The sequence below is a fragment of the Calonectris borealis genome, chromosome 12 (genome assembly GCF_964195595.1).
Source record: "Calonectris borealis chromosome 12, bCalBor7.hap1.2, whole genome shotgun sequence".
In the NCBI taxonomy this organism is placed as follows: domain Eukaryota; kingdom Metazoa; phylum Chordata; class Aves; order Procellariiformes; family Procellariidae; genus Calonectris; species Calonectris borealis.
Window position 1 is genome coordinate 18,142,343 of NC_134323.1, and position 26,267 is coordinate 18,168,609.

General features: G+C 44.1%; 1 protein-coding gene across 4 annotated transcripts in view; it reads left to right on the forward strand.

The window, feature by feature from the left end:
- Window positions 1-19,338, forward strand: part of GAN (gigaxonin) — a 45,842-nt gene extending 26,504 nt beyond the window's left edge. For 2 of the 4 annotated variants that reach the window (XM_075161481.1, XM_075161483.1), the window contains exons 10-11: window positions 1,625-1,734; window positions 2,508-16,819. In XM_075161481.1, coding sequence (XP_075017582.1) covers window positions 1,625-1,734; window positions 2,508-2,689 — 292 coding nt within the window. In that variant the 3' untranslated portion in view covers window positions 2,690-16,819. Of the gene's footprint in view, window positions 1-1,624; window positions 1,735-2,507; window positions 16,820-19,097 lie in introns of those variants that run through there. The other 2 variants (XR_012675423.1, XM_075161482.1) reach the window with 2 other exon arrangements.
- Window positions 19,339-26,267: the final 6,929 nt, after the last annotated feature.

The window sequence follows — 26,267 nt, forward strand, 5'->3', positions numbered from 1 at the left end:
CCATCTGGACATTGAGCCTTTGACCACTAACTTCTCTGCCACTTACTCAGTTGTCGTAATTCTAGGTAACTTGGTGTTAAAAAGCAGTGAAAATACTGTGTCCTCTTCCCACAGTAAGGAAAGGAAGCTGATGAAATATGGTGAAAGCTATTTTGCTCTTTAACAGAGTTTCTGAATCAGTGTAGAGGACTTCTCCTTTTCTGTGTTCTTAGTTCATCTGTCATCCTCTGTGACAGCTACAAGCCATTCCCTTGCTTTCTGCAGAATCTTAATCCTTCAGTGTATAGCACAGACGAAATAATGGACAGCTAATCCTTTCATTTGGCCTTTAAAAATTGATCTCTCCCTCCAAGAAAACTGATACGTAGCAGCCTCCCCTTCAGTGCCAGGAGAGGGGCTTACTTCTGAATCATGGGTTAAGATAATGCAGAATTTTCAAAGGTCAGCAGTATCCGTGAGGATATTTCCTAACTGTTTTCCTCAAATTAACCAGGTATGGCCATGTAAATACATGGGATGCTTTTCAAAGGTTTTTTAAACTTCCCTGTTCTCTGTAAATTATTTAATGAAAGATCTAGGAGCAGTCACCTACAATAGCGTTGATTTGTATTTCTTAGGGTCTATAAATAGTAACTGTGACAGCATCTGCGAAAGCGCAGCAGCATTTTGTAGAAATTTGTTTCAGAACCATAGAGAGGATGCTGACAACTCTAGATAAATGGGTCATCTTTACAAGCCAGTGTCCCACGTGGGTGATGAGTACCTACTTACCTGGTTTCCAAAGGCGTCGACATGGAAAACTGCTTTTCACTTGGTAGAAAGATCAGGCTGATGTAGCGTTGAAATGAGAATATGCTTAAAGTGAACATGGGGAACTTGTAAGGTTATAGTAGGAGGTAGAAAGTGATTGAAAAGAGCCTGATACGTGATCGGAAAGGTCTGTTTCAATTCCAGGTAACGGACATTTCTTTTCCTTCCCAAAATCCCTTGCATTTTGATTTCCAGTCTTCTATCTCTTGTTTAAAGTTAGGCGTTGCCAAGTGCTGCATTCTTCTTACTGGACTGGGGATTTCTTGTCGCTGATAAAGTGCAATGAAAGAAGTTAGAGAATTATATGGGGGAAGGCACTGCTTAGTGACGAGGCCTTCCTATGTAGCAATTTGTTATTTCCCCTCGTATGGACTATTAAGACTCACATGCTTTTATTACTCTACTGATTTTAAGACAAAGCTGCCTAAAATTTTCTCTGTGGGGAAAACTGACTGGCATAGCTGTTGTAGAAGAGGCTCTCTTATATGCCTGCTCTCTTCCAGAAGGTCACATGGTGGCTGCAAGAAGAATTTATTCCAGATAGGTTACACAGATGAGTGGAGCAATTCTGAAATAAAGTAACTTCAGGATAAAGTATCCCAAGCTTCCCAAACAGCAGTTCCAATTGCTTTTCCTGGCTAGGAAAAGCCAAGACTGTTCTGAACTAGACAATGTTCCCAACAGTTTTTACATAACAAATCAACTTGTACACTCTGCTTTTGATTCGAAGACGGCAGTTGCAAAAAGAACCTGGAATTCTTTTAATGTGCTCAATAAAAATTGCATACCAGGTTTTTTATTATTATTTTTACAGGTGGATTTATCTAAATGACCAGAACCTATGTATCCCAACTAGTTCTTCCTTCGTGTATGGAGCTGTGCCCATTGGAGCCAGCATATATGTGATTGGAGATCTCGATACAGGTCAGAATTAGAACTAATAACCTCCTCTTGCTTGTCTTCTTCCAGTCTTTTAAATATGTGACACTAATGAGACCGAATTTTTTTAGAATAAAAGGCTGGGACTATATTCTGTTAAGTTACTGTTGTCTTTAGGGGAATTATGCTGGGCGTACTGAAATGTACAGGTTGGTTTTGTATGTTGAAGCTCTTTAGAAAACAAATTCAGTGCTGTAAGCATTTGGTCGATTAGCAGTTTGAAGATCAGAAGAGATCAAGACTAAGAGTATGTTACTTCATTTGTCTAAATATAAGAAAAAATGTTAGTGCCTGAGGTTGTTTCTCCCATCTTTGCAGCAGTAAGCAGATGGTGCTGCATTTTGGGGACATCGTCCAGCGGTTCATATGAATGTGATAGTGGCTCTTGGCTCGAAATCCCAAGCGAATAAATGTGTACTAACAAACATATTCAATACTCAGCTTTCAGCATCTGGCCACGTACTGTAAAAAAACTTCGGAAGACTACATGCTTTCACGGCCATACGTATATATATGAGTGTGTAACAGGGCTTTCTACAAAATACGAAAGAGCAAAATTCCAGATGTGGTGGGTTTAAGTAGATAAGAAATGTCATAATAGTTTCCTTTTGACAATAATTTCAACCATACATCCAGAAATTTGTTTGTGTTTCTGTGCATGCTCTTGTTCACCTATTTGCCTTATTAGAGGTTAAATGTGGTGACAGCTACAGTATGTTTTAAGCATTTTATCTTTTTTTGTGCATGTGTGAATTCAGGTACAAATTATGACTATGTTAGAGAATTTAAAAGAAGCACGGGAACCTGGCAGCGCACTAAACCACTATTTCCATCGGACCTTCGCCGTACTGGCTGTGCAGCTTTGCGGATCGCAAACTGCAAGCTCTTCCGACTGCAGCTTCAACAAGGATTATTCCGCATTCGTGTACCTTCTCCGTGATCCGTATGCTGACAGTGGAGGAGACTGGAAGAATTCTGCGCAGTCCACCATAATATAGCTCTATATAAAGGAAAAGCTGAGAAATTACAGCTGAAACTTACACTGTATGCTGTGCTTTGGTATGGTAACTGTTTTTGTTTTAAATGCTTAAAAAGCTTGAGTCTCAGTTCTTGTTTCGGGAACAAATAACTTAAGTATACATTAAAAAGAAGAGAGGGGGGAAAATAAAAAGGGGGATCAAGGAAACACCTTCAGTCGTAACCATTTGGAGTTTAAATCGTGTTATTGAAGGAGGTTTTTTGTGTCTGAAACTGGTGGGAATTGGTATTCCTTTGGTGAAGTTTATTGAAAAGCAAAACAGATTTAAGATGTGTTTCCCCTGAGGGGAACTGATAAGAATAAATGTGCTATCTTGGACTGGATAGCTATAATACACAGAAGCTATATGATAACCAACCTCCCTGGTATACTGCAAAGACTGTTGTTTGACCGTAATGCCGTAGGAGATGTTGGTTGTTGCACCTTTTATTTCTAGTCCTTCCTCGAAAGTTAAGGTCTGTGCCTAAAAATGGTGGAGGTGTGTACATAAGGTTTTTCATTCATTTGCAATGTTTTCATTCCTACAAATATTTTTAATATATTTAAAATGGACTAATCTGAAATGGATACAGTATACTACAGAGAAGTAAACTGTTTTTTCTACGCTGTCATTTGGATAGCCTGATGAACTGGTGTACAGATGGGTGGCGTGCGTTTCTGTGTGGGCTTTGGTGGCTCTTTCCGTGAAGTAAAAAGGGAAACGATGTTTGGAACGGTTAATGAGGATTGCTGCTTTTGGTAAAAGACAACAAAACTTGACAAATTAAAGAAAATAGGTTCTGTTCCTTTTTACTTCAGATTGCGTGCAAACTAAGAATGGTTTTTAAGACTGAGGATTATAGAAAGGTGCATTTTATCTCTGTTAGAACAAAGGTGAAATATGACAAGGATATATTTGTTTTGCAGAAAACGTGATTTTTGGACTAAGTTAAGGAAAATTTGTACAGCGACTTTAAATTGGGATCAAAAGCTGGTTTACTAATGATTTCCGTGCTAAGGTACAGTCTTGTTTACTGCTGTCTGACTTTGAAAGCTGGGTTTTATGGTGTGGTTATAGTGAAGAATTTAGTATCTTGCATTTTATTTCTTACTAAGTCTTGTTCACATCAGTAGCGGTATTTAATTGACTTTTGTTCGTAGTCAAGATCAGCTGGTAGAACACTTTTACCTCAATTTTTGATTTCATTATTGTTGTGATGGGTGGGACGTAACCTGTATTTATTTAAAAGGAATAAAATGAGAGAGATGGAAATAGAAATAAGACCTCCTTCCCTTCAAAAAAAGAGACTTTGTATAACCAGTATTATAACTACATACAATACTTTCCACTCTGCAACTTCGTGGACCTCAGACAAGCCAATCTCTGCCCTCAGTTGTGTTAGTGTAAACCTTCGTCATCTTTATTGAATCATCTCGGATATGTTGAAATACAATCCCAAACTAGTACAACATAGTTATATTTCACTAAATATTCCTTGAAGAGCCGTTCTGAAACTTACTTCTGCTCAGTCCTTCCATAGTGCTGATGTGTGGTTGGAATTACTCTGATTCTGAGCAAAGGGGTGGGGGGGGAAAAAAAAAAAGAGGGCAGCAGCCAATCCATTGACCATTATTTATTTTTTTTTATTTTTTACAATGCTGAAGTGCTGCAAAACTTGAACTATATACATCAATTTTCTGACCTATATTAGTTGGCGTATTAAAAAGTTTATATATTTATGCATTGCAGTAAACTTGGTGTGTGTGTATATATATATGTCTTTAGATTTTAAATTTATATATAATGCTTTACTACAGAAATGTGAACCACTATTTCCATCCTTGGCTGTCTTGTGAAATAAATCAAGTGCTGTTAGTTTATCTGTAAAACTCCCCTTTTTTGAAAATCTTAATGTTGTTCAATTTTTTTCTTAGACGAAGTGCCAAGATCCCCTATTCAAAAGTGATGAATGTTCCTAAGTATCTATTTCACTTTTGAGCTCAGTTTTCTAAGTGGCTTAGAAAACTTTCGGAAATGTTATTCAGAATATTGCAGGCTGCTATCTCTTGAGTCCCCGTAGCTTCCCAGTACACTTGAAGGGCATTCAGCATCCAGAGAACCTAAGTAATAAATGCACATAATAAATCCAAATCATATATACTCTAGCAGTGTTTTGCAGTTAAAGTTATTGAATCAAATGTTTACACTTAAAGTAGGATTAACAGTAGGTATTCTTACTTTTATTTTTTTTTAAAACGTAAATAAAACAAACAAATCTGCTGGTAATTGGAGCGTGTTGCGAATGCATTCGGTGAGATTTGACCAAGAAGTTTAAGCCTCTTCACCTGAAACAGTTACAAACTCAGTTTCTTAGCTTGCGTGCTTTCTGCGCGGCTGGCAGCCAGCGACCAAGTCTCTGGAGACGTTGTCTCCTGCAGTTTCGGGTGCATGCGCAAGCTGGAGATTTAAGCACCCCCGAGATCTCAAAACCGGCCTCTTTGGCCTTGCTTCAAGGGGATGGGGATCATTCCCATCTGCACTGTCTGTGGGGCCGCTCAGGAGATGTTCTAGCCTCTCTGTGTGTGTAGGAGGGAAGGGATGCATCTTTCGGGGTCTGACTTGTGTGTGTCTCTCCAGTTCTATCCTCCAGCCCGGTGACGAGTGCATCTCTTGGATGTGCAAGAACCAGGTTCGCTTGCCTCCCGGTTTGGAGCAGGGCTTTGAAGCCAAGGCTCTCCTTTCCCCGGGGAGAGCCTGATGTACAGGTGGTGGTGTATGAGAGAGGGGTAGCTGACCTCTGACGTTTCCTGGGGAAGAGGTGGTCGACTTCAGTAGAGGAGGGAGGCTTTGGTACCAGAGGACTGAGTGGATGGAGGTCACCAGTTTCCTGAGCGTGTTGAACGTGCGAACAGCTATAGATTGAACTGGGTTCCCTGGTACATGCCACCACCCCAGCTGTCCCCGCTTTCCTGGCGGCTGCGTACCCCTGCATATGATGGCTGAACCACATGGGAAGCAACTCATGCATTTTCTCAGTTTGCAATCCAGGGGTTTTAGGTAGTTTGGCAGTTTAGAAACTTGTTTAAGTTGTCCTTGCTTGGCACTATAGCCTTAATTCCTTCCAGCTCATAAATCGGCACTCAAATTCAGCCAGTTCCCCCACAGGTGACTTTTTGAATCATTTTCTTAGCCAGCTGCCTGTGCACTCTGCTGGCTTCCAGGCATCAGGTTTTTAGGCACTTTCCGTACGGATTCACCAAACTGGGTGCCTCACTGGGGTTGTGAGTTCGTTGCAGCATTGAAATGCCGATGTTTTGAGACCAACGTCTGTATCGCTGAAGAGTGCCGCCGACTCGGTGCCCGCCAGACCTCGGATCGGGGCTGGGTCCTTGGTGCAGGTCTCAGGTGGTTGCATCTTGAGTCAAGCTCAGCACAATCCCAGCCGAGGGCTGGCTGGGTCACGTTGCAGGCTTGAGCGACTTGGGTTGGGCCTCTGCGTCCTTTCCTTCCCCCTGTTGTAGAATTGGACAAACCCCAGCCATTGTAATCAGAAAATCACCGAATATGGGGTAGGGGTTGTGCAAGGTGGGAATAGCGGTGGCTTTTTTCTCCCCTCACTCCACCTCTTACCACAATTCCCCCCCCAAAAAGTTTCCTTTTCCTTTTTCCATGTGCCACATGTTATTTTTGGAAAAACTCTGGAATTGCTAATTTAAGGGTAAAATCAAAAATTTGAGTGTACGAGTGGGGAAACGAGATAATACCATAAGCACACAACAGTGTCCTCTGTGCTTGTTTTACGCGTGTAGTCTTGTGGCTGCTCTGCACGGCAGAAAGAGTGATTACAGAAGCAAAGGTGTAAAGTGCTGTTGCTCTCCTAAAATAAATCTCTTGGGTTTCTTAGGGAGGCACACGCCTGGCCTGGTCTGCGTTCCTAACCTGGCCTTGTGGGATGCTCGTGTTCCTAAAGAGTCAGTGTTGGATTTCAAACATCCTTTCTGGATTTCTCATCCTTTTTGTTTTTATAACCTGAAAAGAGGCATCCTGAAGAGTCTTCTGTTTTGTTATACCACAGCAAGGTCTGCCTGTCCTCAAATATTTTATCAGCTATTCCTTAAGTTTGAGTTATTGTGAAAATGCTGTATCAACTCAGTTCCTGGTCAAGTGACTTTCCGTAGCTTTGAGGGTACCTCATCTTTAAATTGAAGGCAAATTAATATGAGATTACACAAAAAGATAGCGGTGAATCTGAAAACAAAGGCGAATTTACAAAATCAGCTCACTGAAACTGTGGGCAGGCTGTATCCCTTTTGCTTTTGACTGCACAAAACTTGCACGTTACACAGCCTGCCTTCTGAAGCAGAGTTCTTGCTGAAAATAGGAGTGTTTTCATCAAAGCTACTGAAGCGCCTGGCTTCCTTTATAAACTCCTCTTCCAGAAAACACCAGGCAGCTTAATTTCTTTTTTTGCAATATTTCTTGTGCCTGCATGACTTGGTAAATGCACAAGGACAGAAGTGAGGGGTTTAGGGAGCGTTGTTCCCTGTTTTAACTGCAGTTCCTCTGGTTGATTCCATCAATACTGCGGCCATACAGCCTGCAGGGGTTTTGGTACCGCACACGTGCCGTGCAAAGTGCAGGATGCAATAACAAATGCAAGTTGTTACAAGTGCCAAACTTTTGGTTTCCTCTGTATATAACAATAATTCCAACTGTTCTATGAAAATACAGAGATGCTTAAAGTTCACTGTGTTCCAAAAAAGAGCAGTGGTTCTTTTTTTTTTAAATGAATGCTATTTAAAACACTGTAAATCTTTACTTTTTTTTAATACTGTTCTGCAGGTTTGTGTTACTCTTCACAGCTGCCTTGAGCCATCACTTCGTGTGATGCATACGGACACTTTGCTCTTTATTAGAGCACTAGTGCCATGCAAGTGTATAACAAATGGCAGCTGGTAACAGGTTTTAGTATTTAAAATTATAAATATTTAGATAAAGTGCAATTTGTTTGAACTAATCTTATCTGCAGAAGGAAAGCTGTGTCTCAGGAAGCGTGACTATACCCCAGACACAGGCATACTGAAGATTGTAACTAAGGTATGTTTTGGTGCCGCTCACAGCAATGCTTTCCAAGGAGTTATTTTTAATTTGGGGTATGGATCCTTTCTGCCTCTAATGTTAGCATCAAGGTTTTGGGGTTTGTGTTCTCTTAACTCTTTGGACTACTTAAACAGCTTCTTCAGGTGGGTGGGAGGGGTGTTAATTATATAGACGGTTGTTTTGCAGTTGGAAGCTACTATTTCCATCTTAACTTAGAGTATTTCCTTTTACCGTTAAGGAACGAGTACAGGCCTGCGTTTCAGTCGTCAGTGCTGTAGCCTTTTGACATTTGCCATTTTCTGTTGCTTTTTCTTGTTTGTTATCGGAGTTGAGAGCTGCGTCAGTAGGGTCTGTGTTTCCGTGGCACACTATTTGTGAAAGCAGAGTCAGGAGATCTGTCTGATCACTGAAAATTGGGAAGGTGAGCCAGTAAAAGCTGACTTGGAGATATTGCTGTAAAGCCGGTAAGATTTGGGTGAAGCACCGCTCGTTTTCTGTAGGGGTCACATCCGTGTGCTCTGAAGTTTATCGATAGGTTGGGCACCTGCTGTCCAGCATCCCTATGGTTTTGTTTTGTTTTGTTTTGTTTTTTTTCCTGGGAAATTCCTTACTGTAGGAAGGATTGCAGCCAGGCTTTAAGGTGACATCTGATCAGCCATCCCCTGGGTGACTCTGTAATCTAACTGCTGTTGTACTCCAGTGATCAGTTCTCTCAAATTTTTGATTAACAGGTAAGCTAGAAGAATAGACTAAACCCGTGTGAAGTGCCTAACTAGATAAACACTTGCTAAAAAGGATTAAGGGTAATGGGAGAATTAAACTATAAACTGCTACCAACAGGTGATCATGTTGTAAATTTGTTGGTGATACAAAGTCTTAAAGATATTTTTAAAAATGGCTTATTCTAGGTAGCTGCTTATTAGTTATAAAAATAATTCAAAGAGATAAAGGATTTGTTTAGAATAATATTTGAAGGTTATTTGAAATAATCTATTGAAATGTCTTGAAAAGTGAGCTGGAAGATTGGAACTTTTCAGTGTAAAAAGCTGAATCTTGTTGCCCAGTATTTTTGCAGGGTTTCGTGTGAATAATGAACACCTGCCAGAGCGCACAGTAAATGAACATGCTCAATGCCGTTGCCTACCTATGCCCTTGAATTTTCATAATGAAACGAGACTATACTGAGCCCTTATAAAAGCTGATGGATCTGATTACTTTCTTTTCAGTTAATGCTAAGACACCCTCTGTTTTTGTCAGGGGCAAGTTTCTTTCATCTATAGTTCTAAACCCAGTCAGAGCCTGAAAGATACCACTTAAGCAGGCTGTACAGTGGGCTGCTTTTACAAGTATAATTTCTGTGCATTCTGTTAGCGTGCTGCCACCTCTACTGATTTCAGAATAGAAAAAAACCGGTGGAACAATTTTGCACCTGATGAAAGCAAGAGCCATTCTGGAAAGTCTAAATTTCAGTATGCGATAAGCAGCATGCTGCAAAAACCTTATCCCTGGCTGTTCTTGAGATTCTCACCTTAATGATCTCATATGCTAAAGCTTCACCTAGGCAGCATCTGTTTTATTAATTTACACATGATAGCAGGAAAGCATTATCATCCTTGTTGCTTGTTTCACTATTTTTAGGCCTTAAAAAGTGAAGTCTGAGTAATTATTAGAATAAGTAAACCAGTACACCGGGGTATCTTTCAAGGTGGTCAAGTTGAACAGAGCTGACATTCTTTAAAGCTCTTGTTAAAGTTTATTTCTGAAGGGAAGCCAAGGAGTACCCTCTTAAGAAATACTTTCACTCTCTTTCAGAACTGGTCTTAAACTAGTCCAAAGGACTCTTCTGGGTTGCTTAGAGAAACCAGGATCTGTTCTAGCTTTTGTTTGCTTGGGGAAACAGCTGCTAAGTCAATTTTGAGTGGGTTTTTTTTTTTTCTCCCTGACTTCCAAAACCTAATGATTCGCTGCTTGTATTTGAAACTTTTTTGTATTTAAGGGTCTGAGACTATTTTACAATGTATGGTGAGTATTCTGTCATATCTTAGTTTAATCGATGTAAACAGCAAGCTGTGTTCTGGTGGACTCCTAGAAGGTGGTATTAAAGTCTTAAAGGGGGAGGAAAAGTATCAGTAAAACAACAAGGTTCTCCTTACACTGCACATGGCCTTGCTGTGTGTACCCGATGGGGCAAGAGGCCGTTTTTGGCACAGAGCTCATGTAATTGCCACCCCTTGCTGCCCTCGGTGGTTGGAAGCATGGCTGGGACGTTGCCCAGCTGCAGACGTGTCGAGTGCCAGAGAGGACTCGAGGCCGCGGCTGGCTGAGAATTGGCCCCCAAAGCCCCGTCAAACCAACAGATGCAGATTCCTGGGCATACCCCCTGCGTAATGCTGCTTTCTGGTCTCAGTTGTTTTGTCTTTTGCTCTTAGTAACAGGATTTTGCTTTCACTCTCACCCCAAATTTACTTCTCAATGCATTGCTTTTGCGGATGATCACTAGGAAGAGCTCCTGTGGGTTGGAGGACATCTACAAACTTGATCTCTCTGCGCACTGGCTTTTTGCACATCTCTGCATCCTTTAACTCCGCTCGGTGTGTGTGGGGAGAGTGCTTAATACACGATGAAATGACTTTTCATCGAGCTTGTAAAACTAATGTCAGCAGGTTAGAGATCACCTGAACATCTGTAAGCAATCCTGCAGGTAGAACATGTGTAGCCCGCTCCCGCGTAGGCGTGTTACTTGTGGCTGGAAGTCTGCCGCCTTGTCCGTGGGGAAAAGCCCCTATTCCCAGCTACCTCATTTTTTTTCTTTGCACTTTTTTGTTTTGTTTTGTTTTAAATTGCATTTTGTCCTTCAATAAAGAACTAAAAGCAGGCAAGAAGCAGGGCAGAACGATGCCATTGTCCAAGGACAGTTTACTTTAATTTCATTTTAAATGCATGTTTCTGTACAAAAAGACCAAGGTTGACCTGCAGCTGCTGTAAAAAGTAAATAAAAATTTATATTACTTGAAAGTAACTATTATACTTGTAAATGAGAGAAGCAATTGAAAGACTGTCCTGACAATTTTTAAATAGGAAAAAATCTGTTTAAAAAATAGAAGTCTCTGCTCTTTTAAGGACAGATCAGATAGTTTTCTCTCTGCCTCTACTCTGCACTGGTTTGCCTGTGAACTTGATCCATTATCTCAATAGAGAGATTCACTGATTTTTCTATAATGTCTGATCTGGATTTTTTTTCATGGAGTTCCCCAGTTACTCACCTACAGAGGAAAAAACTCTGTCCAAATAAATACCCACCTTCCATACCTGAGATTATGTATTTGCCCATTTCTTTGGGATCTTCAAGTATGCAGGGTTTTGCTTACCTTGAAGAATTAAAAAAAAAAACAAAAGTGTTTTCTTCTGCTTCTAAAGGTGCTATTTTGACGTATTTTTGAACTCCTTACACTGTGCTTGACTTCTTAAAATACCAAGGTAAGCTGATAATCAGCTTGTGTTTGTTCTCTGGGGTTTTTTTTTTTGAGTATTCAGTCATTTTTTTAAAAAACATCCCTTTTCCTAAAGACAGCTTCCGAACTGTCAAAGGCCTTAATAATACAAAATGTAATGGGAAAATGCTGACTTTTTTCTTTCTTTGTAAAGGCAAAACCAAGAAATACTTCACGGGGAACATTTTCCTCTAAAATTTTAAGTAGCGGCTCGTATTAACTTTGAATTAAATGTAGCAAACATTTTACTGGCCATGCACAAACAGTAGGGCTAAAACAAGGAGCTGTTCATGTCTCTGCAGACTGTACCAATTAGCTGCTAATTCCAGAGCCCTCTATTGGCATCATGGTGGCTATTCCGTACACGTTGATCTTCTTGGGCTCGGTCCCAGGGCCCGGCTGTGCGCTGTTCCCTGCGTGTCTGGGACACGCTGACATACGTGGCTGTCAGAGCAGCTGGGTGTTGGGCCAGGTATGGGATCTGCCGCAGACCTCATCTCTTCAGCCCTTGTTTCGGAGGCACGCACGTGGCTGGCAGGGTCTGTTCACCCCGGAGGGCGCAGCCGCCCCGTGCCGCGGGAGGTCAGGAGGTGGAAGGAGGGAAGGTACCGACGGCTGCCATCGCTGGAGGGACGTCAGCTTGGTAGCTGTGAGGAGAAGGCTCTTGTAGACGCAAGCCATGGAGCAGAGAGCTGAATTTTAGTCTTGCGTAGGAACTTTGTTGTTGTCCGTATTGTGCTGTCTTTATTTTTGTTTAATCCGTATCATCAGTTCGGTGTAGGGATTTGGTAACTTAACATCGCTAAATATTTTTCATTCTGTGGAGGACATAAAAAATGGTACTCCTGCCCCGTCTGAAGCAGCAGGAAGGATCAGGGGGTTGATGTTTGAACTTGTCCCATCTCCAGACATCCAGACTGCCTTTTCGTGGGCTTCGCAGTCCCAGCGGTGTAGCGTTTCTCAGTCAGATAACTCTTGTTAATCTAAGAGCCTTTTGAAAAGAGTCCAGAGACTGCCTTGTCGTTCTCCTACTTCACATGCTGGGTGCTGCCCTCTGGACCATCCTAACTCCTCCAGACTGTCGTTGTCCAGGAACCACGGGCTGGTGGCCTTCATGAGGAGTATCTGCGTTAGCTGCAGCACTGTCTGAAACACAGCCGACAAAATGAGGGACCTCAGAGAACCCTGCTGAGCTTGCAAATCCTTGATCCTCTTCTTTTAGGGAAGGCTAAGAGCAACACCATTCATTGCACAGTCTGAGCCTTGCAGCTGCGCCCTAGCAGCATGGGTAAGGATGAGTCCACCCTGTCCCTTACATAAGGGTAAGATATAAAGGTTTAAGACTGAGTGTTATAGGAGATCTAATATTTTGCATTTGTTGTATTTAAATCTGAAAATATTGGAGGCTCTGGAACTATTTCTGCAGGGTGGAACAGCAAGAACTGGCCTAAATAACCGGGGACCTCCTGGCCACCTCCACTTTTTCTTTTGAGAAAACAGAAATGTATAATAGCTTCCCAGTTTGTACGTTTACTGTTTAATAATCTGAAGTGGGAGCCTGACAGGCTGAGATTGTTTTAATTTTGCCTTCAAAAGGAAAAAGCAAAATTTCTTCACATTAGATGCTCTGCCTTCAGAGTTTTCTCTCTGTAAACCATGTTTATCGAGTACCGTGAATCTCGTAGGATTGGGCTAAACAATTGAAATACATATTATATGAATGATGACTAATATACTTAGTCTGACTTAGTACTGTACAAATATTCTATTTTAGCGCAAGAGAATGAAATAACAACTACGTTGATTAATCCAATTATGATATCTGTATTTCATGAGCCAAGTAATAGGAGGGTGTTGGAAATTAATGCCACATTGCTGCTGCTCTCGTAAATGTTCAGCGTTCCGTCAAATCTAAGATCTTGATAATTAGCAGGATGTTGTCAGAATATATTGCCGCTTTTTCGACAAAAAATACGTCAGTGTGGTGTAGTAGAAACACTCACCTGGTCTTGTTAACCATCGCTGGCACGCAGCTTGACAGCAAGGTTTATTCCCATCATCCAGCTGTCGTGCTTTGACTTCTGTATTACAGATGTGTTTACTGTTACAGGCTTTTTATGTGCGTACGTTTTCTGCAGGTCTTTTTGTGCTTTGTGTGGGAATGGCGTTTTTCCTTTTATTTGTTTATGTGCCCACCCCAAAATCTTCCTGTGTTGCTTTAGAAATGAATCCTTGAATTGCTTGGGGCCAGGCTTTGGAATGCTCTGACCTGAGTATGTTGAGTTACTTCTGTTAAAAACAGGGAAAAATAAGACATAAATGCTCTTTGGTCTCAATCAAACTATGCAATATAGCGCACCAGAGAGCTGAATTCCTTGTGATACAGAAGACGCACGGCTCTTGTGTCCTTCCAAATCCAGTCCTCGGTCCAAGGTTAGGAGAACTTGTACTCAATGGCTGCCCAAGAATCTTGCATCCAGATCAACTCTTGTTCACTGGTTTTCCTCCTTCCCCCCCGCCTCGCCCGTCAGTGTATCAGGTGTATTGACTCGGAATGACGTGCTGTCAAAGTGTATCCCTCCTGTCAGTCTCGTATTGTCGATTCGAGCTCGTCTTGTAAAGCCGGCAGTGTGGCTTGCCCGCTGGGGTAAGGTAGGGGCCGCTTCACGAGGTTTGCATCTCTTTGCTCTAGAGTATGTCAGGCATTTGGGGTTTGCTGTGCCCCTCCAGGTAGGTGTAAGTCTTGCTTTTACGTTCCTGTGTTGTTCAGTTGTGGGTCTGGTGCTTACAGTAAAGGATGCCTGTGACGTCTCAAATCCAGTCCAAGTAAGTGTCATTTCCACCGCTTGTGCGTGCGATTTTGCTGCTTCCATGGCAATTCAGGGATAAATGCCCATGTGGTCAGGACTGCCGGTAAAGGTTCTTTGTTCTCCTGTTCCTTTGTTTTTCCAGTGAAGTTTGTTCCTTGTGTTCCCCTTCTTCCCCTGTTAGATCCTAATAAAACCGGTACACTGTTTTCCCCTGGTTCTACATCCCGTGAGCAGCCCTTCTCTACCAGTTGATCACGTCCTCTCACCTTTACATGCATTCTTCTGCGTAGTTTGCCTGTATTTGTCATTTACTTAACCCACCTTGTACCTCATACTGCTGCTCCCTCCTAACTCCGTTTTACTATCTTGTCTGTCTTTAATTCAGGTTGACCTTGATTGATTTCTCTGATTTCCAAAAGGGATTTCAGTGCACAACGCGGGAGACAAGCAGAAAATCTCTCTGCAGATGTCTGCGTATACCCATTCCCTCCCCAGCACGTACAGTGCAAGGGGTTCAGCCTATTCCGCTCCTAACCCCAGGTTTTTCCTAGTGCTAGGCAGAACAAAGGCTGAAGGCGTTTCTTATTTCTTTTGGTAATTGAAAATATTTGGAGATTTTCTTCTCTGGAAGTAGCGGCTGCAGATGAGCAGCTGGCTTGCGAGAGGGTTGTTACGCTTCCATAGTCAGTATTTTTAATTGAGGAACAAATAATTTATTTTGGGGAAAAATGTAGGTTTTTTTGTATTTGTATGTCAAAGTGGCCTTTATAGGAAAAGCACATAAAATATTTAGATTAAAATTGCTTAGTTGTGTAATTTTAGTGGGGATTTTTGTATTGACAGGGTTTCTATGCATTTTTCAAAATATACTTGCTGTTTTGTGTTAGAATTATTGGAAATATTTTTAAAAACGTGTATTACCACATTTTCCATGGTTGATCCCGTTACTATCATTCCTTTTGAATACTACAAAGATTTTGATTAACCCTGTAAATTAACTTTCCCCCACAAATATTTGCATTAAGTCAATATAATGAGTTATAGCATGGGTATGTAGCTTTAAGGGAATAAGCCTAGTAGTGTCGCTTAATTATGGAGAGATCTTTTTGGAGAAGGGCAGTACGCAGTGTTTCAATTGCACTTAAAAGACTAAATTAGCAAATTAAGTTTTTGCTGTACCTCACTGGGATTTTTTTTTTAAACTGTTTCCATCCTGTATTGTTTACACTCGAGCATTATTTAAATATGTACTGTTTGTGCAGTATGCAATTCCCCTTCATTCTGTCGGGATAACACTAATGTTAACAGATATGAAAAGTTTCGGAAAGTGTTGCCGTATCCTAACGGATACGACGTGAGTTTGGGGGAGGGAGGAGAGGAAAGTTAGATCCATTAGTGTATTTTTCCATTTAGTTAGGTACACATTTTCACATTAGCTGTAACTGAAGTTACTGAACTTACAATTGAATTGTAAGTAAAATTAGTGGTTTGGGGGTGGGGGGAAAGAAAGAAGGGGTTTGCAGACTGCAGGCAAAAATACCCTTTTTTGCACTGCAGTGCACTTGCTTTGACTGCCTATGCAAAGTATAACCCGAGTTTGATACATCAGACCCTTCTGTTATTGCTCTGATTTTACTTTCTCTTCTCGAGGTGTTATTGCTAAGTAGAATCTTCCCAGGAATGTTTGTCAACTGACACTTCAGTTTTATCATTTTATGTTTGTATTTTAATTTTTGTGCTTGTTTCTGTTTCGTAAGAGATCCCAAATCGTTCATAGGTTAGTGTAAGTGCAAGCTTTTAGGTGTAGTAACAAACGAACATTGCATGCTACCATGTATTCTCATAATTGAAGAAAAATGTGCAATTTTAATGGCACTTTGACCTATTGCTGAAACACTGGGTTTTGCAATGGAACAAACTCTCAACAATTTAAAACACTCTGTGTCTACATTAGATGTCTTAAAAGTGAAGAAAAAGGCAGTTACTCCAGTTGTACCCACAGATAATTTGGTATTGATTTTTTTTTTTTTTAAAAAGGAGTTTTATGATCTGTTATTACAAAAATACACATTTCTTGGTTTACTTTAGTTGCATAAATTGCCCAGTGCAGAGTCTGGTCCACCTGCATCCATTTGTTTTCATGGAGTAGTCGCACATAAAACTGTAACAGCAAAGCAGGAAAGCTGTTTGGTTGCTTACCAGTAACCTCCCTTGCAGAATTGCTTTGTGGCTCACACACGATACGAAAAGGGACACGAGAATTTTCCTGGATTAAGTAGCACTGGCTTCGTTTACGTGTTCAGTATAATGTTGGGTGGCTAAAGGGAGGTTCCCTTTTTAAAGTATTTGACTTGTACTTTGGGGACTTAGTTGCCACTGTGCAAATTGTGCTGTAATATTGTACCAAGGATCAGTGAAAGTGTTTTATCTTTTTTAATGTCGTTTGTATTTGACCGGGTTTTATAAATGTAAGAAAACAGAGTGTTGTATTTTGATCTGAAATTTGCGTATGGTAAAAGTAACTTTGCTTTATGTATTGGAGGTTTGTTCAGAACTTGAATCATTTTATAGAAGGGTACAGACCAAAATTAATTGTCTTAAAGGTGTTTAATAAACTAACCAAATAAAACATTGATGGTTTGAAAACTTGTTAACTGCTCCTTATGCTTTTTCTTTCTATTTTTAAAAGAAAGGAAGAACGTAGTTCAAGATTTTCTCTCAAGGTCTTACGAAAAATGAAAAAAAAAAAAAGTAGTAGATTTTATAAATACCATCTCCCATGAGTTATCTGTTTTATTATTAAACATTCCTACATGCCAGAAGTTTAATCAAAGGGGAAAACCCAAAGGAAATAAATGGAGGAGGAAAGGCTAAGGAAATAAGGGGAGGCGGGAGCAGTCTGTCCCGGCAGTAGATGCTTACGGCCGCTGGGCCATGGATGTTGGTGATGGCCACGCCGGGAGAAATGGGAGTGGGAAGGAGCTTCTGCTCACCTCTGAAAGCTCTCACAGTTGTTTGAAGGTCTCTGTTCTCCCCTGCAGTCACCTTCACTCGTCCTCTTCACAAATACTGCTGCTTTCATGTGACCTTTAAAAGCAGAGGAGAAAAACATGTGAAGCGTAAGTGCTCCCAAGGGCGGGTACAAACAGCTCATTCCAGGGCTGCCAGATATTTGGTGACCCTCGGTTGCGCCATGGCGTGCATACGTAACCTCTTCAAGTTCAGAGATCTGGACTTTTTTAAGATGCCAAGCAGCTGCAACTCAAGTTAAGCAATATGCTTCCCTCGTGCTGCGCTTCTCCCTCTGCCGATGTGCGGGCCCTTGCTTCTGCTAGCGCTGCCTCCGCTGGGACGAGAGCCAGCCCAGGGCTTTTGGCTGTTAATGGGAGGGAGACCGCCCTCCGCGATTATAGGCGGGAGCGCGACGATAGCAGTAAACTCGGCCGCTGCAGTAGTCCTGTACCTTTTCAACTTTGGGAAAATACTTGATTTCACCCAGAGCTCCATCTACCTTTTTTTAAATAAAAGGTCATTCAGGCAAGGCCAAATGTGAGGTGGGAGTCAAGGAAGAGCCGAGGTTTGGGCTCGCTTGGGCAAGGGGGGAGGCAGCGCCACAGCTGCAAAACAGAGTGGAAAACTGGGTGCTATAAACACTGTTCTAAAGAGACGGTGGGTGTTAGGGCAGAAAGGTGGATATTTGCTCAATGAACTCCTTTCCTTGCTTAGTTCAGCAGCCATTCCCAGTGAAGCGCAGGTCCTGAACCGCCAGCCGCTTTGGTGCAGAGAGCCTGAGGCCCCCAGCGTAAACACGGGCTGACGATAGGGAATCTCGTGTGATTTACCCTTGTTGCTGGTGTTCCCGTGGTTATGGCTGCGTAGATGGGCTCTGCCCTATCTCCCCTGTCTTACTGAGTCTTGGAAACAAAGACAGGAGGGCGAACTTGGATTTATCTTTATTACACAGCCTGGAATCCTCACAGAACGGGAAGAGGGCTGCTGCCTGGTTTCCTTTACCTTTTATGCACAGAGGAGATACAACTTCAAGTTTCCATTTCTTCCTCTTTTTACCTCCTCAATTTTTTTTCTAAAATATTGCAGAAGAGATCCAGAAACGGTTCCTCAAACAGGATTTTCAGCCAAGGCTCTCAACACCTGGGAGCAAGGCCTCCCTGTGCCTCCTCAATTGCAAGGTACTTGCCAAGGCGGCTACGTACTGGGTTTACGCAGCAGGACTTGTGACTCTCCTGATGTCTGCGCCACAGGGAATCGCGGTTGTCCACGAGCTTCTCCCCCAGCCTGAGAGAAGAGCGTTCCACCAGCTCTTTCCTGGCAGGAATGTGCCAGGAGAGGCGATGCAGTTGGCGAAGGCTCCCTGCAGGTCGGAGCTGCTGTGGAGGTGTCTGGGTGCGTGAGCAGCCCTGGCTTTGCTGAGCCAGGCTCTTCCCAGGGCCGGTGCCTCCTTGGGAAGAGGTGGCATCTGTGTCCTTTGCAGAGCCCGGGTCTCGGCGCAGGCTTTCACCAGGCTGAGTTTTCCAGGTGAAGAAGAGAAAGGAGGTGATGTGGGAAGGACAAGAAACTTTGCAGAGCAGGTAACTGGCTCCTGGCCTCCAGAATCTCAAATCAAGCAGTGAGCCCCGCTTTTCGCTAAGCTCTGTGTTGCTAAGTCAGCCCTTTGGTGCAATGATCACTGGAAACAGTAAAATTAACCAAAGAATTAATTGCTGTCCAGAATTCAATACAACCCTTTACTTTTTCTCCAGAAGCTGCTGTAAAGCCAGAGGCAAAAATTAATGCAGAGTCCCCAGGGGCCTGGGAAAGGTGCAAGTCGTTTGAGAGGAATGCTGGTGCCACCCCACAGATTCTGACCGCTGCTCCCGGTGAAGCCGACGGCAGCAGGATCAGACCTATTATTTTTGCTTTTTCTCCAGCGTATTTGGACGCGCGCGGGCCAAGCTCTGTCACGTGTGGCCTCTAAGGAATCGTGAACCCCAACACCATGGGCTGGGCTGAAGGAGTTGGCTAATGGAGAATTTACGGTAAGAGCAAAATGTATTTTTAACCACCAGGATATGCTTATCGTCAGGAAAGGGCAAGCAGCACTCCTATCTCTCCAGGGAAGGGGAAGTGTTGAGCGTGACTTTAGTTTTGTCCAACTCCTTTCCAAACTCTGAAAGGTTTTTTTTTCTTGCTGAGACATGTCGTCGGATTAAATCAGGGAGTTAAATAGACATCAATCCTGGGTCACAGGTGAAAAATATTAAATGTCAGGCATGCAGTGTTTTTCCATTGCATGTGATGTACGTTCAGGAAAGACCTTTGGAAAGAGCGCTTTGAAACGAGTCTGTTTTGCTTTTTTAAATATACTAAGAGCCTGCCCAGAAGCTTTTAATTTTTCAGGGCAACTTTGCTGTTTTCTGTCTTGAAGAGGAAAGCAGATTCCCCTCGCAGTCCTCTACCCGACCCTGCTGCCTCTGGATCAAGCAGCACATCAGGTGCCTGCGATTGCGGGCTGCTTTTTGGCTTGGGTGCTTTGCTCGGATCGGGGCTGGGTTCGTCCCCTCGCCCGCTGCGGTGCCCGTTTGAACTCGCCGCCCCGGGAGAGCGGCCGCTGGGCGCAGGCGGCTGCTCTCGGCTCCCTCCCCACCTGCGCCCAGGGACACCCGCCCTCGGCTTGGGACACGAGCGCAGGCTTCGCCTTCCCGGCAGCGGGGCCCTGACATTTTCCACAGCCTGCTCTGCTCTCCCGTTCCTTAATCCTGCCCCGGGACGAGGAAATCCTGCCCCTTTGGATGAGACACGCTGCAATTTGCTTGCAGGACAGACAGTAACGATGCCTTTCAGGGCACCTGGGCAGGAGGGGTTTTGCTGATCCCGTAAATAGCCGCTTGCCTGTTTTAGTCAGTGGTAGGAGTCACAAAGAAAAGAAACGCTTTGAAATGCTAAAAGCTGCCTGACCAAAGAGACAGCTGAGGGTGTGACCACGGTGCCTCGCACCCTTCCCACGTGCAAGCAGCGCGGCTGCCCACCTCCTCAAAACCAGTCTTGCCCGTCCTCCCGCGGACGTCCGCATCAGCGGCAAGACCTCCCTCCTCCCCCTGTCTCCAGGCTCCCTCCTGCCCTTCCCCAGTGCCCCCTTCCCTAAGGGTGGCTGAGTCCTCAGTGCTCCTGCTCGCGCTCTTTTTTGCACTCTCAGATTTAAAAGCTGTAGCCCGTAGGCTGAAATAATTGCACGGTGCTGCAGTCTCCGCGCGGTGAGGGGGCCGGGCAGGGGGTTAGGCATGACCCGTGGCCTGCCGTCAGCGCCCGCTTACGGTTCACCTCGGGTTTTTCTTTCACCGCCGGACGGGGTGGCCTCGCCGGGATGGGGAGGGCTGGGCTGTGCCGCTCCTCCCGACGGAGCGGCTGAGTGGGTTTGTCCTAGATTTCTTCCTGATATGCCTGTGTCGGAGGGTGACTCACCCCCGGCTGGGGAGAGGGAGACGCTCCCCCGGGCGCTCGGCCGGGGATCTGAATGTCTCCTTGGGAAGGGCCTATCTGCTCCCATCGGCTGCCCGGGGAGCTGAGGGCAATGCCCTCCTCTGCGAAGGGCTTGGACATCAGGTGGGATGGTTCTCGGCTTCTTGCTATCTGTGCTTCAACAAGTTTCGCTGATTTGCAATTAAATCTTCTTTCATGTTGGTTTTAATTGCCCTCTCAGTTCCCCATACTACAGAGTAATGCTGAAGAATCCATTTTCAGCCTTTCAATTCATCTCCTTCTCATTTCAGCTGCGTCTGTGCTGTTCTCCGTACTGTCGTAGTGTGAAATATTCAGGGAGAAATGTGAAATTCCCTCCTCTGAAAGTCACGTACCACATCTTAGAGCTTGCCATGAGGCACGGGAACGTTCCTGGCTCTACCTGCTTTGAAGAGCAAACAAAGGAAAGCTGCAAGCACCACGTTGTCTGGTCTTGGCAGATGCTTTGGAGACCAGCCCATTTTCATGGAAATTAGGTTGTTACTCTTAGTTTATTTTTCGTCAGGACCTGAGCGATTCCTCAATCATTTTTCCATTTTCATAAAGCGGTTTGTGAATCACACGCATGTAAAACGAAGGAGTTAGCAAATGCTGCTTCCCTTTGATGTACGGTAATCTAGCCTTCTCGTTTTTGTAACTGCTGCCTGGAATTTTCCATCTTATTACGAATATTTCAGTGAAGGTTGGAAAAGAAAACCCCCCACTACCTTGTACTTGTTTAAAGGGAACAGGAAGGTTGTGCAAGCTAAAACGAAAACAAAACTGGTTTGCAGCTGAATGATTGTGTAACCCACACGTTAAGAAATGAGAAGGAAAGGGCTGAGGAAGAACATTCTGACACAAACCCTTCAGGTGTGGGGCAGTGGCTAAGGTTAAACAGTCTCTGCTCAGAGAAATGTGCTGGGCTCACTACTTGGTAGGGGAATAACATTGTGCCATCGTAATATTTTCCTAAGTTGGAAAAGTGGCTTCAAACGCGGGCATGTTCCATTTGTCTCCATTCAGAGATGCAGTGTCAGCGTCAGAACCAAGAGCACCACAACTCAGCTCAATGTTCACAGTGTTTCCCAACTTTTTCCTCCATGCTGAATGGCATTTTATATCCTCCAGATATTAGTCTGGGGATTGACATAAACCAAAATCTAATAATTTCCTGCTACCTGCTATTAACTGCCCACTCCAGCTTTCTGGGCTTCTTTTTTTCCTTAACCTAACCTGTTCCTTAGAGCTGATGTAATTAAAATGACACCACCTTCAGACCCTGCTCTGCGATCCAAGATGCTCCTTGGATTTGCTCTTCATTGTACCAACGCCTTGTTATAAAGGTCCTAAAGATGAACTTTTTCTTGCCTAAATAGATGCCAAGAATAATGTAGGAGTAGCGTAGCTGTTGCCTACTCTATCCTTCAGTTTGAAAAGGAAGGTATAATATTATTCCAAATTTTTTCATATCTGTAGAAGCGAATTTGAATGAGACGTCTTCTCTGTTTCCACTCTTCCACTGTCATTGGCAGTGTGGTGAGAGAACATCTTCCTACAGGATTTCTCTGGGACGTTCAGTTCTGTGGATGTACTTCGGATTTATGGTTAAATAAATAGAGAAATGTCCTCTCTTTCTTTATGATTGCACTTAACATTTGGAAAAGACAGTTATCTGAGTCGGAGAACACTAGAATAACGTAGTGTAATAGAGGAAACAGCCATCGTCACAGCCACAGGCATCTATACCCCTGTGCTTTTTTCAGAGAGATCTGGAGGAAGGAATCTTCCACAAGATTTCTTGGGCTGAATCAACACCCTGTTTCCAACATGCGATGTCAGCGTTGCTCTTGGGGTTGACCTTGAGTTATAAGCAGCATTAAGATGGCGAAGTAAGGCCCCAATCCAACAAATATTTAGAGCTCTGCTTAGGTTTTGTATTTGCAAAGTCTTTGCTCTGACTTTGCGAGGCCCCTGTGAACGTGGCACGCTGCGAGACAGGGAAGTGTCGCTTGGACCTAGCAATGACACATGGTCGAAAGCAGAACAGGTAGGGAAATCGGAAGATGTGGAGGACCAAGGGAGTCTGTTCTCAGCAGAGCTTCTCACAGATTCTTCCACCACTCCCCCACTGTACCAGTTTATTAAAGAGACCTGAAAAAACCCTAGTTCTTGCCAGCCTGGGTGACTCCTATCACAGCTATGACAGGTTTATTCCATTTGCAAGTCAAAACAAGTTTCTCCTCTCTCTTGAAGGTACATAATTATCAAGATCATCCTTATTGCTACACCCGCTACCATTGCCTATAGTCTTTTGGTATTTGCACTTTCCTGGCACAGTCCTGATTGGCAAAACAAAGTTTGCATGTGTGATAAGTTTAGCGTAAGAGACTCTTCTCATTAGCGCTGGATGCCATGAATCAGAATGATTAAGTGATTCGTCCAAAGCACAGAGCAGATTTAGCGTTTCTGTACTGCAGTCCTAGTAAATCGTGAATGTCACCAAATTCACAAGTATTACCTAAAAATATTAAATCCTAATCTCATAAATATGATCCGTTTCTATTTATACTGTGGGCCTCAAACCTTAACCATTTATTTTTTCCTATAACTAAAAAGCTCTTAGAAACTTGAAATTATGGTAGTTTAAATTTTCTCTGTGCCAAAAAAATGTCACAAAGGTAGTAGTTCTGTTTGGACAATATATTGTTTGGAGCCAGAAAAGCATCTAAAATGTTACCTGCTTCCCTCAGTTAATTGTTGTTCTTGCTTTGGCCAACTTCAAGTAACCTGCTTGCCGGTTATCAGCGAGTGAACTGCAGGCAGCAGTTAGGAGCAGTAATGCTGGTGAACTATTACGAGAAACTCCGCAGAGATGAAGACAAATGGTCCAGCAACGAGGACGGAGAATCGGTCCCTGGTGGCTCCAGTTCTGGTCCTTGCCCTTCTTTGCACCATCCGTGTGACTGGCAGGCTAGGGAGGGACAGATCTTTGAAGGTGCCAGAAAGTCGTACAAGATCATCCTCTGATCTCTTGACTTCAAAGTCGTCTCATACCTTGGAGGAGATGCTTCTGTCTTGTTCCCCGTTTTTAGACAGGAGAAAACAGAACAGACTGGTCTACAGTGCTAATCCGGGGTGACCGAGAGTCTCTCGCCCCTCCTTTACAGGGGCTGTTCAAGCACTTAGCTCCAGGTGTTATTGGGGGAGCAGAGCCACCGCGACAGGGCGTAGACTAGGGGAAGGGAGGAGAGGCTGCCCATACAGCTACCGTCACGATTGGAAGGACTTTGTTTAGAGCTTCTGGCACACAGAAGAGCCTGCTGTCGGCTGACTTCTTCAGTGAGATAAGCCTAACTTTTTGCACTACTCCTGCTCTGAAACTCTCCCGTAGCTGTAGGGGCAGATGGGTATCTCCTTTTGCCATAGGGCCCAGCAAGATGCAAAGAGATCTCGCCTTTAATGCTTCAGTGCACAGCGATGCTGCTGGAAGGAGGAAGTATGAACAAGATGAAACTGTTCCAGCACCTTTAGCCTTCCCTGCTCGCTCTCTTTGCTTTTCTGGTCATCTTAATCCTCTTCTACTGCTCAGCAGAAACATTGTGCAATATTCTCCAGGGAGATGAGCCTCGGGTGAATACCCCTGTGCTTCCAACGGCTAGAGAAAGGCTGAGTCTCTTCCCTTAGAAATTTAAACAAGCCTCTTCAGTAGATTTCACACATTTCAGTTTGCTTTCACAAGGCTAGTCGGTGACAAATGACACCATAACCTCCTCTGAGACTTCTCACCCAAAGTATTATGCAAATCGTATGTAAACTTACTCTCACCATGCGAGATAGGTCATGCCTGAATGCCATTTTTGTTGATGGATGTCCTGGGGCTGAGTGCCATGTCCTACCAGGGGTCCTCCCGAGGCACGCACCAAACCTGGAGCGTGCCCAATGGGTAGAGTATTTAGGAGCACTGGTGGCTCCCAAAACTTCCTGGGCTCCAGCTCACACTCTGAAAGCCCTCCTGCTGCAGCATCCAGCCCTCCCGCGTGGCAGCAGGGTTGTTCTGCCACATCAGCATCATAGCGGCTCATCGTCCAGAAAGAAGCCACCCTCACCCAGGCCACAGGGAAACCCACAGCAGCCGCTCAGTGGGAAGAACTCCCTATGTGGCCGCTGTCGCAGGCAGAGATGGCCTCGCTCCCAAAGAGGGGGTGGAGAGCTGCCTGGGTGGGCAGTGCAGGGTAGCCCCACGCGGCCTTTTGGGTGTTGGCAGGTGGTGCTGGCCAAACCCCAGCCTGCACACCGGAGCTGACTCAGCCAGGGCCAGAGGTTCCTGGGGACGCTGCGGTGTTGCAAACACATATGGCCTTGGTCATGTACTATGGACCGAGCGCATCCGGCTCCCCGCTGCTTGCACATGGTGCCAAATCCCACTTCCTCTGACGCTCTTTCAGTATTAGTGTGCCAGGTCATGTGTCTGGTGGGTGCAGGGACAGGGAAGTCTCATCAGAGCCTTTATCTTTCTATGTATCTGACTGGGGTCCGCTCCCTTTCTGTCACTCCTCCCGGGCCCTATTCTAGTCTTTTCTTCCTTTCTTTTGTTTTTTTTTTTTTTTTTTCTCCCTTAAAAGGGCTCAGCAAAGCTGTACCTACAAATCCCCATCAGTGAGCACCCCCTGGGACTGCCCCTCTCTTTGCTTCCACTAAGCTCACCCCTGTTTGTGCTGCCACGCTGGAGAAGGAGCCTGCAGCGTCACCCAGACCCCTGACTTTAGGGAATAGAGAGTGGTTGGTTGTGTTAAAATAATAGGACCTGAATCCACGCTTCATTTGTGCCAGTTCCCAGCCTGGTGGCTTACACTGAGAGTCTGTGCGGGCTACTTTTGTCTTGCTTTTTCATCCCAAATTTGGTGTAGCTTTCATGTTGCTTCATGCAATCATGCCAGCAAAGAAAGGCTGGAGGGCTTGAAGAATTGAGGAAGGTTTGCTTCTCCAGTTCCTGTTACGGAGGCAGTAGCTTCTGCAAGGGGTGAGGGGACAGGCAACGTCTACAGTCACTGCTAAAGCCACAGTGTCAGGCCGTGGGCAGAGGTAGGAAGCTGCTGTGCCAGCTCCCCAGCTGTTGGGGACCTCCACTCTCACACAGCCAGAAAAGCCACAGGCAATCCTCATCCACTACTCTGAGAACAACTGGACTGTTTACACCACCTTTGTCTGGAGTGGATTTACATACCGTGCATTCAAACCTTAATTTACTCTGTACCAACCTCCCTGCGCGGGCAATCCCTAAGTAACCATCTTGCCCAAAGTGACTTGCCCACTTGCATTTGGATAAGTATGTGCTTTCCCAGCTGGTTCATTGTTCTGCTGCTAAATATTGCTCAGTTATCCTAGCCATGCCAAGCCTGATTTTTATCTGTGGATTCTGCAAGGCAAGCTGTGGAATGCAAATGATTCCAGTGTATTTGCAGGTCTGTGCTGAGGAGGAGATCCCTGGAGCTTGATCCTTCTGTTTCCCAATGACTCATTATTGTTATGTAGGTTGTATTGCCCCACCGCTTTGAGATATGAAACACTGGGGTTTTGCAGGTCACTTTTCTTTTGTAAAA